This window comes from Nicotiana attenuata, unplaced genomic scaffold (assembly GCF_001879085.1).
Source record: "Nicotiana attenuata strain UT unplaced genomic scaffold, NIATTr2, whole genome shotgun sequence".
Taxonomy (NCBI): domain Eukaryota; kingdom Viridiplantae; phylum Streptophyta; class Magnoliopsida; order Solanales; family Solanaceae; genus Nicotiana; species Nicotiana attenuata.
Window position 1 is genome coordinate 1 of NW_017676463.1, and position 18,484 is coordinate 18,484.

The 18,484-nt window shown below is 33.2% G+C and overlaps 2 protein-coding genes and 1 long non-coding RNA gene across 3 annotated transcripts; 2 read left to right on the forward strand and 1 right to left on the reverse strand.

Moving 5' to 3' along the window:
• The first annotated feature begins 7,737 nt into the window (after positions 1-7,737).
• LOC109221018 (CASP-like protein 1E2) lies at positions 7,738-9,147 on the forward strand. Its single transcript, XM_019385485.1, has 2 exons — positions 7,738-8,052; positions 8,607-9,147. The coding sequence occupies exons 1-2, from the start codon at positions 7,778-7,780 to the stop codon at positions 8,965-8,967; spliced, it is 636 nt and encodes a 211-aa protein (XP_019241030.1). The 5' UTR covers positions 7,738-7,777; the 3' UTR covers positions 8,968-9,147.
• A 1,211-nt stretch (positions 9,148-10,358) lies between these two features.
• On the reverse strand, positions 10,359-14,534 carry LOC109221021 (zinc finger protein CONSTANS-LIKE 13). Its single transcript, XM_019385486.1, has 4 exons — positions 13,740-14,534; positions 12,903-13,106; positions 11,534-11,808; positions 10,359-10,866 (listed from the first exon to the last, which is right to left on the reverse strand). Exons 1-4 carry the CDS (start codon positions 14,283-14,285, stop codon positions 10,770-10,772), a joined length of 1,122 nt encoding a protein of 373 aa, XP_019241031.1. The 5' UTR covers positions 14,286-14,534; the 3' UTR covers positions 10,359-10,769.
• Positions 14,535-16,196: 1,662 nt separating this feature from the next.
• LOC109221020 lies at positions 16,197-17,133 on the forward strand. Its single transcript, XR_002067186.1, has 4 exons — positions 16,197-16,264; positions 16,391-16,454; positions 16,750-16,895; positions 17,023-17,133. It is a non-coding gene; the product is annotated as an uncharacterized LOC109221020 (long non-coding RNA).
• The last annotated feature ends 1,351 nt before the right edge of the window (positions 17,134-18,484 follow it).

Below are 18,484 nucleotides of genomic sequence, written 5' to 3' on the forward strand. Positions count from 1 at the left end.
ATATATATAGTTGAACTGCACAGGTTTATCTGGTAGTCTGGTCTTAGCCTCGTCACTACTTCGCCGAGGTTAGGCTAGGCACTTACCAGCACATGGGGTCGGTTGTGCTGATACTACACTCTGTGCTCTTTTGCACAGATCCAGGTATTGGACAGCATCAGTAGCTGGAGGGCTTCCTTCAGTCCACCCGGAGACCCAAGGTAGACCTGCAGGCGTTCGCGGGCCCTGGCGTCTCCCTCTATCTTCATTCACTGTTTCATTATCTTTTGTTCAGAGACAGTTTATTGTATTTTTCTTCAGACCTTGTATGTAGTAGATCTTAGATAGTCTGTGACACTGTGACACCAGTTCTTGGGTAGAGGCTTATGTTGTACTTCCGCATTTTTATTCAGTTTCTTTAATTTAAGACTTCCGCTTAATTATTAAATTCCATCGTGCATGCGATTGCTGATATTTGTTAAAAGAGGTAATGCGTTAATGAAAAAGGTAACTAAGGTTTGGCTTGTCTAGCTCCCACTAGTAGGCGGCATCACGACTCCCGAGGGTGGGAATTCCGGGTCGTGACATACATTTTGTATGTATTGAACGGATCAAGTAGAGATAGGTATTTTATACTGACTTAATAAAATAATTTCTCTAGTCCATTCAATGTACTTATACTCTTAATCTTGATATAATTATTATTAGTTATGTATATTATTTATTGTTTTGATTTATTAAAAGGCGAGATTCTTTCGTGGGTCAATAAGCCTGGTAAGTTGGACAATAATGATATACATTGGCGAAGCAATAATTAGTTGATAGAATTCATATCTCGGTTTTTGAGATTGATGATACTCCTTTATGAAAGCTCATAAGTTTTCATGTGTAAACCCGGCCGGTGGATTTTGTATCCAACACATGAAATAAGTTAAGTGAAAGTTTAAAGGAAGTAATCAATAAATTAAATTATCAGTAATTTAATTTGATTGGCTAGTATCTGAATCTTAACATGGTGAGTTAAATAAGGTTTATGGAAGAATTTCGAAATTGAACTAAGGAGTGCAATTAAGAATTTTTAGTGGAATAATTCGTAATTTATTATGGAAGAAATTAATTTCAAATTTCGAAATTAATTCCATAATAGGAAGCCTTGTTAATTAAATTCTGTGGTCCCTACTGTGCCTAAATAATAGGAAATAAAGGAAACATTTCCTTAGTGGAAGAAGAAAACCTAATAGGTTTTGGAAAAGGGTTTTAACCTAAAAATCGTAGCTATATATACATGATATATAGCTGGCCGTTTTTTACACCAAGGTAGAAATTAAAATCTTGAAAACCATCTTCATTATATATATGATTTCTCTTAAACAAATACCACTTTAGAAGGACATGACTAATAATCATAGACCATGTGAAGTTAGACGGCAAGAGGATATTAAGAATCAGTAAGAAAAGTGAAACAAAAGGAATATCTTCACAAATTTAATTCACTTTCTTCTAAACAAAGAAGAAGAAAACAAGACAAGTAATAATAAAATATAAAGATAGAAAATTTATCTATTTGAAATCGAACGAAAATAATCACGCAGAGTCTTAACCAGAATTGAACCAAATGTGAAGGCCAAAACAGTATCAATAAGTGATAATAATTTATTTATTTTTTTTTAAAAAAAAAGGCAAAAGAAGTGAACATATGATGCTGTGCAGATACTTAAGTAAATTTGGATTTTAGGAATAAAAATTAAAAGGAAGACATGAGTCTTGTGGGTACCTTTTTCACTTTAGTTTGATGACCTAGATATATAGGTATGAGAATTATTCCCTCAAATAAGAAAATCCACCAACAGTCAGGTGTGCAATGCATGGAAGTTATTCCTCTCGCCAATCCATGTTGAAGTGGAAATAAGTCAAAGAACCGTTCAAACGTATTTATGTTATAGTAATTGTTTTATATTATTACAATGATCTTCTCAATTTTTATTGGAGGAATAAATCTCATATTTAGATTCAGCATTTTCTTAAGGGATACATCCCTTCATATCAATGAGTAACGGAAGTTGTTCAAGGATGCGTCCCTTCATATGAGACCGTGTGTTTGTTGCCAAGTGTATCGGTGTTTTAAACTTATACTTCCTCTGTTCTAATTATTAGAACTTAAATCCTTTTCGGTCTATTCCAAAAAGAATGATCCCTTTCTAAATTTGGAAACAATTTAGCTTAAACTTCCAACTCTACCTTTAATGAAAAGCATTTATAGCCACACAAATACTCTGGACCCCTTTTTGACCTATTTATGACCACAAATTCTCAAAGTCTTTATTTTTTCTTAAACTCGGTGTCAAGTCAAACAGGTTCGCATAAATTGGAACGGAGGGTGTAGTAAGTAGGATAATCAGATTTTAGGGGTAAAAAAGTAATTTAACTTTTTAGTTTAGGGGTTCATGTTTTTAATATAATACTAGTTTTTATGTACGTGCGTTGCACGTATATCTCCCGCTACAATTAAGATAAGTTGAAACGAAATTTCTTCCTACAACTTCATATAAAAGATATTTTTCGCGTTATTATGTCAAGAAGTTGCCATATTTTTTGCATTATTATGTCAAGAAGGTGTCACTTTACCCATCCGATTATTAAGTCATTATTCTATGACAAGAAACTTCTATGGTGAAGGGCTATTTGTTGCTAAGTATTTAAACATTCTTCCTCATAGTTGTTGGTATCATCTTTAGCGAAGATAAAATTAAGATACATTTTATTTTCATTAGGGAACTTGGCAATCAATATCTCATTTAACTGATCGACATATTGTGCTAACCAAGATTACTTTTTCAGCTAGCTCACCCAACATGGTTACAGTTTTACGATCATGCCTAAATTTTACAATTGAAATATGCATTAGTTGCAAGAAATAAGTAAATATTTTATCTGTGGTAGTTACTTAACATTAATATTAAATAGCTTAACTAATTTTTACTTACGTTTCATCTGTAACTATTATTTCGAGCCTATTTTTTCCTCCCACTAATGATGGACTCTTTGCTTTTATCGATATGCAAATTAAGTTCTACGTCTGTAAAAAGTATTAAGAGAAACCACATGTAAGTTACAAAGTAACTATTAAGGAATTAATGTGAAATACTTACATTAAAATGAAAGTATCCAACGTATTGATATAACATTGAATTCGAGTAACAGAATGCTCGATATCACAAATAATGTATTGATCCTTTTGCCTAATATGAATTTATGAGGAAGTCTAAAAACAATCAAATTCTAAGTTTCTTTCTTCATATGATGACCAACTTATTCTTGAAGTTTTAAACCACACAAATTCTCGATTACAAAGGGCGTTGAACCACTTTGTTCCATTGCCCCAGGCGCGAGTTTTGTCTAAAGGTAATGCTGAAAATTAATATTGTTACACTAATTTCAGTTGAAATAACACAAATCATTGCTCTCTAAAGGTATAAAACTTAAACATAAAAACTACGTCAATGTCAAATACTTTGATTTTCAAAACTAAAAACTATAACGAAAAATAAAGAAGTACGAGACAAAAATAATTACAATAAAAGTTAAGATGTCATTATTTTTCTCTTTAATTCATATACATGACCCTAAAGAGGAATTTATGGAGTCTACCTATTAAACTAAAACTAATTACCCGGTTATACCCAATTGGATAATAATTACTATACATACCTACTCCATATAAAATTATTACCCGTCCTCCATCCATTAAGAAAGTCTTTAAAGGCTTCAGGGGCAACAAATCTATACCTAACCTATACGGGACCTTTCTTCCTTCAATTCAAAGTAAGAAATATTTTATTTCTATCTTCATCGATTTCCTCTCTTTGTTCTTGCTTCTATTTTCATAAGTAAAATTGTTTATCTGATAGGCTATATTTTTATAATATTCACAAAGTAAAATATTGATAATTAATGGGAGCAAGGAGTAGCAGTTTTTTTTAGTTATGTGATGATTTTGTGTATACAAAAAAATATATTTGCTCAATATCTATAAATTATGATTCAATTAACTCACTACACGCATGTAGTATAGTTTTCTCTTGCTGAATGAAATCATCGCCTATTGAATACCTTTCATCGCCACAAAATGCTCTCTCCCTCCCTACAAATTTTATATTTTCTCGTCGGTAATTATTCTAGTTCGAGTCATTTCCTGAAAAAATTTAATTATGATTCTGTTGCTATTAAATATTGCTTATAGTACCTTTTGGAAATTCATACTGAAATTTGATCACAATTGGAGCTGATTTGAAGTGATCGAGATAGAAATTTTAGCTGAAAATCAAAAAAGAACACAGTTATCCAACAATATACTACTATGGTATACAATATGTTGTAGAAGTATATAGCTATACTACAATAGTATACTGTTATAGTATATAATATACTACAACAGTATATTGTAATAATCGAAGAAGAACACAGTTACCTAACAGTATACTGCTACAGTATACAATATACTATAGGAGTATATAGTTATACTACAACAGTATACTATTATAGTATACAATATATTGTTGTAGTATACTGTAATAATATGCAATATACTGTAATAGTATACAATATACTATAATAGTATACTTATTACCCGTAAATTCAATTGCCTTTTCAATTTTAATTTTCTTTAAGCTTCTACCCTACGCGAGGGGCAATTTAAAATGCAAAAAAAATATATTATAGTATGCTATATAATGTAGCGGTATACTCTTACAATTAGATCCTTTTAGAATTTTTTGAAATTTTTATTGACAACTGATATTATTTCAGTTTAATAATTGAATTAAATTTTTTTAACTCTTTGCATACAATTGTATACCCTGTTGGTATATCTATATACTATACCGGTATCATATGTTAGTTAATATTTTTGGATTGTATTAGCTACATTTAATTGGCACACATTTGATTTTTCTTTAGTAATAGTATAAAAAAAGAATAATAAAAAATAGTAAAAACGGTAAATGAAATTAGATTGTGAAGAGAAAAAGAATATAAAAAAAAGAAGTTAAATGAAAATTTAAAAAAGGAAAAAATAAAAAATTAAGAAGAAAATGAGAAAAAGAAAAGGAGAAAAGAAAAGAAGCATAGAAATTAAAAAGAATTGGAGAATAAAGAAAAAATTCCCCACAAAAACTACTATGGGTAGGAAATGTAATTAGTTTATAGGTAGAAAAACAAATGGGTAGACAAGGGTAAATAGTTTTGTTTTGTGGGTGACTGTGTCAAACCCCCTTTAGACTATGTATAAGTTTAAAAAAGAGTTCTGTAAAGTGAAAAGGTTTGATTTTTTTCTCTAACAAATATAAAGAAAAAGGATTTGCAACTGCTATGATTTCTACCAAGGAAATTGCACTTGAAATAGATATCGAACCTAAATTACGTAAGAAACGTTTGATATATAAGAAGTAACAATTTGATGCGAGTGTTGATAATGAAATCTCAAAATCTTTCGAAGAGTCCTTTAGAGTTGATTGCTTTTATATATATAGACAAGGCTATTTTTTTCCTTCAAACTAGATTTTGAACCATTCAAAGCATATGAAAATATTTTTGGTTTTCTATTTGGTAGTAAAAACTAAGATCACTAGATGTTGGAAATTTTAGAAAAAATATTGCCTTAATCTTGAATGTCCGTTAAAGCATAATAATCAATTCGATATTGATGGTTTAAATTTATTTTCTGAATTAAAAGTATTAAGAAAAATAGTACAATTAGAAGATAATAGATTAATTGATACACTTAATCAAATAAAAAGATATAATTTTTTTCAAATGCCTAAATTGCTTATGGAATAATGTTATAACTCATATTACCGTTGCTTCAGCGGAAAGAAGTTTTCAAAACTAAATTGATAAAATCTTATCTAAGAATAACAATGTCACAAGAAAGGTTAAATGGATTAGCTATATTGGCAATTGAGAAATACTTATTAGGAGTTATTGATTATAAGAAAATTATTAATAACTTTGTATCTAAGAAAAGCTAAAAAATAGACTTCAAATAAATAATAATAAAAATTTAAAAAGTTAAGGGCCCTCGTAAAGTTTGGCTTTAGGCCACAAAATTTGTCGGGCCGCCCCGTACCAAAGAAGAAGAAAAGATGTTAAAATATCATGGTATAGCCAGTTTTCACACTGGTCAATGAAAAATAGCCAGCGTTTATCAAGTCAATGAAAAATAGCCACTATTTTGCTGCAACAGGGACCGGTCCAGTATAATATACGGGAGTTCTGGTGCATTTGTGTACGAACTCCAGCATATTATGCTGGACCGGTATACTTTGCTGACTCCTGTAAAATTTGCGGGAGACTGGAGCACCAGTGCTCCAAACTCCAGTATATTATACTGCACAATTATACTTGCTGGAACTCCCGTAAAATTTGCGGGCGTATTTTTCCGGATTTTGAACAGTGTTTTCGCTCAGATTTAAAGTGGCTTAATTTCGATGACTTTTGAAACTTGGCTATTTTTCAACGACCAGTGGTAAATCTGGCTATTTTTAAATTTCTCCCAGAAAAGATCCTTAAAATTGCAGTATTATGAGAAGATGTTAGTTAGAAATGTCTTAGCATGATTGACGCACTGATCACTCACTGGTTACTTTCTAGAAATAGTAGCTGAAGTTCACATTAGGTGCAGGCTTAAAAGTACCATTCAAATAGCCAACCCTAATTGCATGAATGGTTAGTTAGTTTCAGTTTATTATTTTTTTCATTAATTGATTTGGTACTGAAAAAAACTCTTTTATTGTTGTTAATACAGTACATATATAACGAAATTACAGGCAACCAGCCCAGATGTTGCAAAGGAAGACAAGAATTCCAAAGGCATCCAGATGGAGTTTTCCTGTTTGTACAATAAGGCATGCATCCATTAATATCTCGATAAACAACTTGAGCTAGCTGGTCGTGTATGGAGAATTTAATGCATTGAGCAACCAGCACAAGATAACGTGCATTATTTTCCTTGTTAATTTTGTCTTTGATGTATCCTAATAATTGATGTTTCATTGAATGCAAAGCCTGGCCACTCCATCAAGAAATGTATACCTGTCCCAAAATCTGAATAAAGATAAAGAGAATTTATTCGTGTCAAAATACTCAAGTTACAGGGAATTCTCATAGTGATGAATATGCATTCGGCCGTGCTCTGATCTAATTAATTAAGCATGCACTATATTAGCATAGTTGTCCTTAAGGAATTAGTTTTCCAGAATCGTGACAAAATTCCTTCCGCAAGAATACGACTTGAAATTTCAGAGCACTGAGAAGAGAAAGAAGTTCTAATAGGGTATATCATGTAGAACATACAAAACTCTCTGAAAAGGTACACTTTCAGCAGTCATATATATATATGAGCTTATTTACAATTTAAACAGTCTGAAGATTATTAATAATAATGCACCACTTGCTCTCTCTTCTCCTTATCATCCACACTACAATCAACTATAGTTTGAGAATAAAACTTATAGTTGATTGAATTGAATGCAACAGCACTACCCGACAACCGACGCAACAGGGTAAGTAGACAACTACCTCATTTACCCTATCATAATTCATTTCTCTGGTGCACTACTGCTACAGATCTCTATTTAATCTTCTATTAACTTACAGTATCTGCACGCAACCACCTGTCGCTAGCTGCTCCATGATATATTTGTTATATATCTACTTTCCTCCTATATATATACTGAACGCTGTCCCTCAGTCTTTATTATCAAGAATTCAGAATTGCAACATTATATATATATATATATATATGATGAATACAAATGGAGGAGAACTTGATGGGTGCACCGAGGAGATCAAGAAAATGAAGACACTGGAGTTAAATAATACAGGTTCTGAGCCAAAAAATAGTTGTAGAAGCTATGAAATGGTTTTAAGAATGATGGGGCTAATTTTCACTCTAGTAGCGGCTATTGTGGCTGGCACCAACAAAGATACTCAGGATGTTCCCATAACTCTCGTAGACGGCTTACCTCCTTTGCACCTTACTCTAACTGCCAAATGGAATTATATGTCTTCCACTGTGTAAGCGCATTAATTATTCTAGCATATAATACTATACAAAGTCATCTGCAATATGAGTTCAACTTATTATGTATACTCACTACATAAATAATTGTTATTTTTAGATTACTAATTTCACTTATAATGAGCAGGTTCAACTTCTAAAATTTCTCGATTTCCTCGCTATGGCATTATCAGAAAGAAAACACTAGTATATAACTATTGTGTCATTGTAGAAACCGATAAGTGCTTTTGATCAGGTTAACACTTATGTTGTATTCAATCAATCCAGTATATATAGAGAAGACAATTGGATGAGTTGTCATTCTTTGCTAGGAAGAAATCAACTCTATCTAACGCAAGGGGACATCCTTCTTAAAGTAATTTTTCATGTAATAATCTTCCTTTTGATATCTATGTTGTAAACTTTATATAGCCATATATTATCGTATTTGGTGAGCAAGGGTTCTTCCCTAGAGCTTTTAATCAGTTGGATAAAAGTTAAACTACCCGTAAAAATTATTTACACTGTCAATCAGTGTATAAAAGTTAAAAATTTTGTGGATTAATGACAGGTACTTTGTGGTAGTGAATGCAATAGCATGTGCCTATGCAGCAACGTCTATGGCGTTTCCAGCTCTAAATATGGGTGGAAGTAGAAGAAATTGGACATGCTCTTCTATGCTTGTCAGTGCTCTAGACCTCACAATGGTGGCGCTGCTCTTCTCGGCCAACGGGGCTTCAGCTGCAATTGGAGTCATTGCTCTGAATGGCAACTCTCATACGCATTGGCACAAGGTTTGTTACGCTTTCAAGAGATATTGCATCCAAGGGGGAGCTGCTCTTGTTATGTCTATGCTCGGTTCATTCTTCTTTCTTTGCCTTGTGTTGCTCCTCCCTTTGAATCTTCACAGAACAGCTTCGCTAAATTATTAAAGCAGTAAAGTTTTTATGCCGAAAGATAAAAGGGTGTTGCATTTATAAGTCCAAAAGAGCTATATATATGCATGATGGCCCTCGAATTTGTTCATAACAGCAGCAGCTTGTACTCGTGGTCGATCTATTTATGTGTTATTTATCAGCAATAATATATATTTGTAGGCTACATAGCAAGTACATTGCAATTTGTAAAAGCTCACTAGCTGATCTAATGAACTACACTATTACACCTATCATTAGTTAATGGCCAAACAGAATTTCACAAATAATGTCATCAACGTCGGCAAACCCCTACCTAATAAGGCAATGCACTTGGCTTTTGATCAATCTGAGTCTGCACCCACGGACTTTAATTCCAACTATGTATGTACTATCTTCGGTTCATATTAGTCTTTTAATGTTTTTGATTACCCCTCAAAATAGACATTCGATATTCTTAATCAAGAGCACTACAAGGTGCAGTCCGGTGCACAAAACATCCCGCATTTACGCAGAAGGACCGCACCCCCTCCAAGGGTTATAATGTAGACAGCTTAATCTGATGCGAACATTATTGGCTATTTCCACGGCTCGCTATAGGTCACACGAAGACAATTTTACCATTGCTCCAAGGTTCCTCTTCTTAATTAAGAGCACTAAAATAACTTAAATTACTTCGATACCAGAAAATTAAAAATCTAACTTAAATCCTATCTTTATAAGTTAGTGATCATGGTGTTGAAGCAATTCTCATCCTTCTGAATAATGTAAGTTGATTATTATGTCATGTACTCAGTACTCGTATCCCTTATTAAAATAGGTTGAAATTCTTTCTAGCATTATCAGTTCACCTAACATCATATCTTGTTCATATCCTGGAGAGATGGATCTGAAGCTAGACTTCCTGCTATTGAATAGCAATAACCAAAAATACAACTAAGGGAATTAATAAGTCAAATTAATGGGGAGCAACAAATCTTCAAGCCCATAAAGATATGCATGCGGAAATGATACGCTCAACATGGCACGGTTGCAGGGCAAGAACAGAAATAACTGTCCCACATTAATACGAGAACCACATCATATGGGTTGTCGTCTCATTATATATCCTATAACATCCATTTTCTTAACATAATATGAAAGTTAACATTCAGTCTTTATTGTGTTAAGAGTCGAGTTCAGCTCAAAGTCCATTTACTTAACAAAAACAAGAAAGATAAGTCTTTATGAGTTGTGAAATGGAAAGAGGAGGTAGTGAAGAGGTTGATGTTGGTGCAAAGAAGTACATAAACCAGCAGAACTTTTTATCAACCTGCCTCAAGAGTCTATATATATAATTGAAATTCCATCACATCTACAAAGTAAATGACTAGAATTGGAAAAAAACAATCGCGAGTTTCTACTCATCATGCGAAAAAGAGGCCAGTACAATCCACTCTAATTGTTTAAATGGAGCTAACAAAAGAAAAAACCCAAAAAATATATGAACCAGCTGTTTAAAACATAAATGTGAACTAATTATTTGATTAGATACTTCAATGAGGTATGAGCTGAACAGTAAAAGCCTACATACCACAGAAAGCTATAGAAAAAACAGCTACATGATTTATCAACTTTTATCTTTACAAATTACTAGAGGTACATGCTGAAAGAAAGGATTCCCTATTGCCTCTATAGAAGAGGAGAGCTGATAAAGGATTTGAACAATGCACATGACACAAACTAACAAAACCTTCATTACGGCATACCAATAATCCAGCAGAATGTCCTGGATTGTTTGCTTCCGCAACCTTACTTGGAAAAAAGAACCTTTGACATTATTACTGATGCATGTCCATCTTGGCAAAACGCCCCTTGATTCTTGTCCTACTTTCTGCCCGAACCTTCCTTGACACATACCTAATGTGCTTCTCATATCTGATGAAAACATCTCATTCAAAAAACATGATAGCTAATAAAAAGACAACACCAATCAAGACAGAATGAACAATAACTGGTCCATAATGTCTTAAAAGCCCTGGATAAAGCGTCTCCTATTTTGACTTTTTGAACAACAGGATTGTATAGGTAAATCATACTTCGGATGCAAGATAAGGTTTTAAATTGTCATAAAGAAAGCGTGCGTGGATGTGCTCTAACAGTTGATATGAAGAAGGCATAAGAAGACAGCTAAATGGGCTATGTGATTTGGATCGGTATTAGTTGGATTAGTAAAACAAATTTGTCCTTTGAAAGTATAGTACCACAATTTGGAAAGGAGCTATAGTCATTCGATGATCGAGAGGTGCCAACAGTGTTACATGAAGAGAAAACAACCACAAACAGATTATATTTTTCAGGTATGTAAGTGTCTTGCCTATTTGTTGAACCGGAACTGTAACAGTTTAAATAGCTGTAAAAACATATCAGGTGCAAGTAACCCTTACCCAGTAAGCTAACACCTAAGATTCAAAACATATAAAAGATAGCAATAAGCAATTTAGAATATTTAGACTTGAACATCACAGGAGGCCTATACACTGATACATCACAGACTTGAAACTTGAAAGGACTAAACACAGAATGAAAAAGCGAGTGTCTATACCTCCTTGTTTTCTTTTTCTCCTTGTACCGTGAGACAGCAGTTACTCTTTCTTGGCTGTTTAACTCACGATGAGCAATTTTAGGTACCATTTGGAATGTTTCAGCAATGGGAGGATTATGAGATTGTTCTTCATTTGCTCCACCAGAAGCATCACCAACATCTGAATCTCTGTCGGGAAGTAAACACTTTGTCTCAATGAAGCAATCTGCTAAAGAAGAAGAAAAACCTTGATCTGTGAATTCGCCAGTATCACTGCACCAATTAAAGGCACTTCCCTGCAGGCAAGGACCAAGATTAGTGATGTTCACCACGGCAACCATTCCAATTCCTCTTTGTAACTTTGAGATCATTTTCTTTTTACGAGGATAGAAAACTATGTCAAAGATGAGTGCAGCTAATTGTGTCCACAAAGATATACACTGACTATAATCTTTACTGTTTACAGGACAGATCCAACATCAGTTGGTTCTAAAGCAGCATAGTACTTAAGAGTGCCCCATTCCAGATATACAAAAATATTTATACATGTTAATAAGCATAACACTTTCAGGAAATTAGGTGGAAAACTAAGTAAAAGTTTGCAAGTGGAGTTTTAACTAGTCCTAGGGTGGCGTAAGGAGAAGTTACTTAACAACTACAGATCAATGCAGTGTGCTTTTCATTGCCTAGAAATAGGTGGAGAAACATACTACTTATATCTCAAAATTGCTCATGGAGTACTGCTTGGAAAAAATACAGTTGCAGAAACTTCATATAACCCAAGACAAAAATCAGCTCCATCAAGCTTAAACAGACATGAAACAATGGATAATCTAATGGTAGCAAAACTTGCCACACTATGGTTAGTCAGGAGAATTGATTTTTGTAGTCCTTTACAAACTTGTTTTTAGTTTATGTCTTTTTTACAAGAGAAGAGATCTGAAAAGATCATTTTCTTCCATTCAAATGGTAAGAGGTCACGAGATATCATTTTCTCATTTATGGTTTGTCATTAAGGACTGAGCCATACAACAAGAAGAAATACACCTATTGGCTAAAAGATTAAACATAAGGAGAAACATAGGAAGAAGAGAGACACACTAGCAGTGCTTTGATTTTTAGTACTTTTGGCAACAAGTGAAATATTTTTCATTTTCCTCTGAGCAATGTTGAGATCACATTACAAAAAAAAAAAAAAAAAAGTTATGATTTTTCTTTAGGTAAATCATAAATGTGATTAGCAAAATAAGAAACTTAACAGCCAACTTGCATATACAATTTTTGGTATAAATAATAAACTTATCTTACGTTTGAACTATGCCAAGTAACAGGAACAACATAGAATCGAATGAAAGAAAAAGATATTGTGGTTAGGTAAAACAAGGTTTACCTCGGCTGAAGGAACTACAGCGTGCTCTGAATTCTGCATAAATCCTGAACCTTTAAATCCCAAATGACGATTTTGGGCAGGTTCCATGAACTGAAATGGTACAATATCATCTTGATCATCACTAGAATTTGGTTCCAACTTTGATAGTTCACGAAGCTGACTAAGTATTTCTTCCTTGTGTTTCCCACATGCAGCATTTCGGTTCTGATTTCGAAAACAAATAAATAAATAAAGGAAAATATTTTATTAAAAAAATTCTGAATGATCTTTACAATTATTTAATTCTCTTCGCAAATAAAATAAACTTAGCAATACCCCTGTCTATAATAGTATGAAACCTATTTTAATTAAAAACTGAAACTAAATAAACTAACAAATACCGCATCCTAAATAATTTTGGTTTTTTACTATAACTTTGAATTAGTTTTCCAAAAAAAAAATTATTGTAGCAGTTTTTCTCTATCCATTTACTTACTACTACCTAGCGAAAGAGGGTATTTATTTTATTAGCATAAAAAAATACTAGTTTTGAGGTGGAATAGTCAAGTTGTACTCAAAATAACCCGAACATCACCGTTATAAGAAAAATAATTAGGTATTTAGTCAATCCAACTATTAGTTAGGATTTTTAACTTATATACACTATCAATATTAATTATTTTTACACTATGACTATATTTTAATCTACGCTCCTTATTGTCTAGGTTACTATTCCAGTTTTTATGGATAATTACTTATACAGTAACCTATTTGTAGACACCAAATGGTTCATCAGCCAAGAAAAAGTTAAACTTTGTACAACATAAGGAGCTAAAAGGGTATGTGAAAAGTAAGAACCTTAGGCAGAGGAGGAAGCCCAATAGCTTGAAAATTATGTCCAGAATCATTAGGAGCAATCAGATCATCAAGACTAACAACAGAAGGAGTATCCCAAACAAGCCAATCTGAGAAACCATATCCTCCTCCATCTGAAGTAACAGAGTCACCATACAAAAGAGCCTTCTTCCCCAAATCTTCAAATCCAAGAATTGACAACAATTCAGATACAGAAGGACACCCAGCAAAACCTTCAAGTGGCCTCCTTTCATGAGCAGGTGAAAGAGACAGATTATGAGATTCCCAATCACAGTTGTGACAGAAAACACAACTGTCCGTACAACACAATATAGAAGCTGGGGATGAATCACAAGAATCACAGAGTAACCAACGTGTATGCTTAGTGAAAAGCTGATTAGTGGAATGAACTTCACGGTCACAGCTAAAACAGAGCTTAGCACAATCTGCTCTACAGTACAAAAGTGCAGTATTTTCACTACAAAAATCACAGAGCCGCCTTTGTGGCTGCCGATTCTGATCTTCTTGATCCTCTTTCAGTTCAGTCATGTCTGTTGGTCTTTTTTTCTTTTCTTTTTTTTATGGGATATGATATGATTATATTTAGTTGTAAACAGATACAATTTGGTGTAGGAGTTTCTTGGAAGATTAGAAAGTAGTAGTATTTGTTATTTAGGCAAAGGAGTGGTTGTGGAAAGAACAGAGTGGTTATTTGGCACAAGAATCTTATCGCTTTTCACAAGGGTGATCGGGTCCCATGTAAGAGGAAGATATCTTCCGAAGATTGTAGCTTTTTTTGTACTTTTCATTCTTTGTTTATATCTCCAGATACGTTGGACTGACAACGGGGATATTGGTGTAACCATTTACGCACATTAAATATGGCGTAAACCGAATTACGACTTCAAAAATTTATATTAATAAATTCATTAAATATTTAAATAAATAAAAAATCATGTCTAACTGAAAAAAGATGAAATTAATCAAGGTTCTGCTATAAGTACTTTATTCAGAAAAAGAAAGAGAAAGCTTTTTCAAGTAATTATTTTCACTTATTATTTTTGTTTTATTTTTCATTTTTCCCGTTTAATAGGAGACAAAGGAGTAATATCTATTCTGGAATTCTGATTATAATTTTATCCTTCACTCGGTCACGTATGTCGTATTCAAACTTTAAGTTATTTGTTAACAGAGGCAGAATCAGGATTTCAACCTTGTGAGTTCTGAATTTTTTGAATTTTAAATGTTGATGATTGGATTTTAGATTTAATATTTATACATATTTCATGAATTCAAATATCAAATATATTGTTTGAGCAAACACTATCGAGATCAGCCGAACCCGTAGAACGGATTGTGGCTCCGCCCACGATTGTCCTACATATTCACTGTTTGAGGTTCATAGCAACTCGAACTTGTGTGCTGATACGGAATTCAAAAACCAAATACGAAGTTGTATTTTCTCACTTTTTTTTTTCTTTCTTGTTCTGCAGACACAATTCATGACATATTATCGACTGTGCAAAAGTGAAGTTTAAGAATATTATGCACAAAAATTATTCTAATCAAAATTTCACCCGATTAAGATGATTATAATTTATAACCATAATACAAGCAGTCGCAAATTCAAACTTTAGATGACATAAATCCTGATTTGAAAGGGTTGATACATATATCTAATTTTATCTACGCTTATTTTTCACGCACGTATTTATTTGCGATTCGAGCCGGAACCAGAGAATTCGGCAGACTCGCTTAATTTGTCCATATTACATCCGCCGCTGGAAAAAAGAATGAATGAGATGATAGATGGTCCAATTCTTTACACTCAGACCTAATTACGTTTCATTTTCGAGCAGTGGAAGTGGGCAAAGAATAAAGGGAGTATGCATGTAGTGAGTGATCTCTCTCTTTCTCGTGATCACTATTTGTGCTTTCATTTTCTTCTTGCCTAATTAAGACATGCTTTATCCAAGGACTTTTTGTTGTTTATAGTCAGAGTTGTCTATTCTATGTTAATAAACACTATTAAAAAATAACAAATTTGCGACTTGAATAATTTCTACCGATTTAATGCAGTCTTAATTTCTGACTAATTCGGCCGAAAACTTTATTAAAAATACATGTTAATTTTTCTTTTAATTTATGGCTCCAAATTGCGTCTCTTTATGTCGCTCAATTACGCGAAAAATACCGCAAAATATTTTTTAGCGTTACCGACTAAATCAGTCGCAGAAAAAAAATATAGATGTTTCGACCAACTTGGTGGGAATTTGCAAGAAAAACGAGGTCTGGCTGGTCAACGGATTTGCGACTGAATCAGTCGCTATTTGAAATTTTCAAATCTCAAATTGCGACCAATTCGGTCGCAAATCTACTTTTAATATAGCCCCTCCCTCCCCCCCCCCCCTTCCCCTTCTTTTTTCTTCTTTCTTCTCTATTTTTATTTTTTGCCCTCTCCTCCCCTCTCCTCTTCTACCCCTACCCGCTCTATTTCTTGATTTTCTTCTCTGACCTAACCATATAAGGTACCTTGACATGATTTCCCTCTCTCACTCTCCTTCTCCTCACCCTTTTCCCCGTCCAGCTGACCCCCCTCCCCTCCCCCCTCCTAATATTTTTTTCCCAAGTTGTTTAACTCGTTTGTGGCACAGGAATTCGGCGGCTCTTCTCCCATCTGGTGGTGGTCCGGCAGCAGATCCAGTAGTCGTTTTTCAGGTATTTTGTTTTGTATTAATTTAGCAATATATTATGTATAGATTAGCTATATAATTTGCAATATAGTATGGATAAATTAGCAATAATTTTTGCAATATAGTATTTATATAGTGACTTGTTAAAAATTTGCTCGTTTAGATTAATTGGCTATTTTTTTCTTTTTAGTTAGATGTTCTTCTGAAAATGGCCGGCTAGTATACTTGTATGTATGGCCGCCTACACTTAAAAATTTGGTGAATGAGAACTTTGAGAAGAGAGCATAGAAGCGGATAACAGATTCACATCATGTTAATAGGAGAGGTGGCACCAGGCCTGATTGGATACGTGAAGATGTCTGGAATCAGCTTTTGGTGAAGTGGAACACCCCTGAGTGGAAGAAGAAAAGTGAACAAGCAAAGTTAAACACAGCTTCTACTAAGGGTGGAGCGTTGCATACTGGAGGTTCTATTAGTTTTGCAGCCCATTGTTTGAGACTGATAATTTCATTATAAAATATTCTTAGTTTACAAGTATGCAAATTGAACATATATATATATATATTTAATTACTTTTTAATTTTTGAAAAAAGGAACGTGGGGGAGATGTGACTTATGCTGAGGCCTTTGCGGAGACCCACAAGAAGAAGAGAAAGGAGGAGGACGGCACAAGAGAATGATGGGTCGAAGCGTGTGCTTCAAAGAAATTTGTATGATCTCAACTCCAACACTATATTATTTTTCCCTCTTGGTTTATTTTATTTATATAACGTGTATTATTTTTATTTCAAGAAAAGTATCATATTGACCTTGATGCATGGCGACAAACTCAGCCTGAAGGAACTCAGCCGGCCTCAAAGGATATGACTGCAATTTGAACACAGGCGGCTAGTGGCGTGAATGAAGGTATAAATATTATGTAATTATCTATTTTGGTATTAGTTTAAAAGTTTCTTGTTTGTTTTGTTACTCCTTTAACTTTTTTTTTTTTAAATTTCTCGTGAAAATAAATAAAGGTCGAGTCTACGGGATTGGAGTACAGCAATCTCCGGTCATCCCCCAGCAACATTATTCACTGTGGCATCAGTTTCCGAAGAAGATATGAAAGCTATGCGTCAAAAAGTGGATCAAATATCGTAAGAATTTCAAGCAACTCAAGCTTTCATCCCAAAATTGTTAAAAAAGAAAAGCAAGAAAGGCAGTCAAGCTGCAATGGAGTCTGAATCTGAGTCTGACTAGGATTAGCTATTTGAATGTTTTAGAGTTGAAGTTAGAGACATGTTTAATTTATGTTGTTTGATTAGTTGGTTGAATTGTTATAAATATTATTGTTCGTTTTGTTGTAAATATTGGATTTGGATTGTTAAACTAGGTGTTTGGTTAGTTTTTAGGTGTTTGGTAGATATTTTATTTAGTAGGTAGTGTAATTAAAAATACAACAGAATTCTGCTTAAAAATTCCCAAATTTGCGTCTGAATCAGTCGTAAATTTCACTAGAAATTACCCAGCTTTGCGACTGTTCGGTCGCAAATTGAGAATTTCTGATATTTTTTAACTAATTAATACTTAATATGTACGACTGTTTCAGTCGGAATATTTAATTAAAAATTAATTTTATAATTTAATTTTTCAAATCGGCCATAACTTTTAATTTGTATTTTTTTTGTCAGCGACTGAATCATTCGCAAATTTATCGACCAATTCGGTCGCAAATGACTTAAATTCAAATGTGCTTGTATTTTTCAGTTTGCGACCGAATCTATCGGAAATTTTTGACCGATTCTGTCGCAAATATTTTGCGACCACGTGTTTTTCGACTGACCTTTTTCAGTCGGAAATTCGTCGGAAAAACACGATTTTCGACCGTTTTCCGACTGATTTGACGGTCGCAAATTTATTATTTTTTAGTAACAAAAACTTAACTTATACACATTTATAATGTAAAGAATACTTATATTATTAGTGTGGTTTAACCTATGGTAATAAATGAGTTATCATCTTATTAGGTATATATTTATCATAAAGATTTTTATCTATAATTATCTCAAAAATAAT

What these genes read in the sequence shown, in the direction of transcription:
- LOC109221018 (XM_019385485.1), top strand. Translation starts at nt 7,778, where the DNA reads ATGATGAATACAAATGGAGGAGAACTTGATGGGTGCACCGAGGAGATC. An exon ending in AATTATATGTCTTCCACTGT is followed by an intron (nt 8,053 to 8,606) that starts GTAAGCGCATTA and finishes GATTAATGACAG; the next exon opens with GTACTTTGTGGTAGTGAATG.
- LOC109221021 (XM_019385486.1), bottom strand. Translation starts at nt 14,285, where the DNA reads ATGACTGAACTGAAAGAGGATCAAGAAGATCAGAATCGGCAGCCACAA. An exon ending in GGCTTCCTCCTCTGCCTAAG is followed by an intron (nt 13,107 to 13,739) that starts GTTCTTACTTTT and finishes TTTCGAAATCAG; the next exon opens with AACCGAAATGCTGCATGTGG. An exon ending in CTGTAGTTCCTTCAGCCGAG is followed by an intron (nt 11,809 to 12,902) that starts GTAAACCTTGTT and finishes CCTTGCCTGCAG; the next exon opens with GGAAGTGCCTTTAATTGGTG.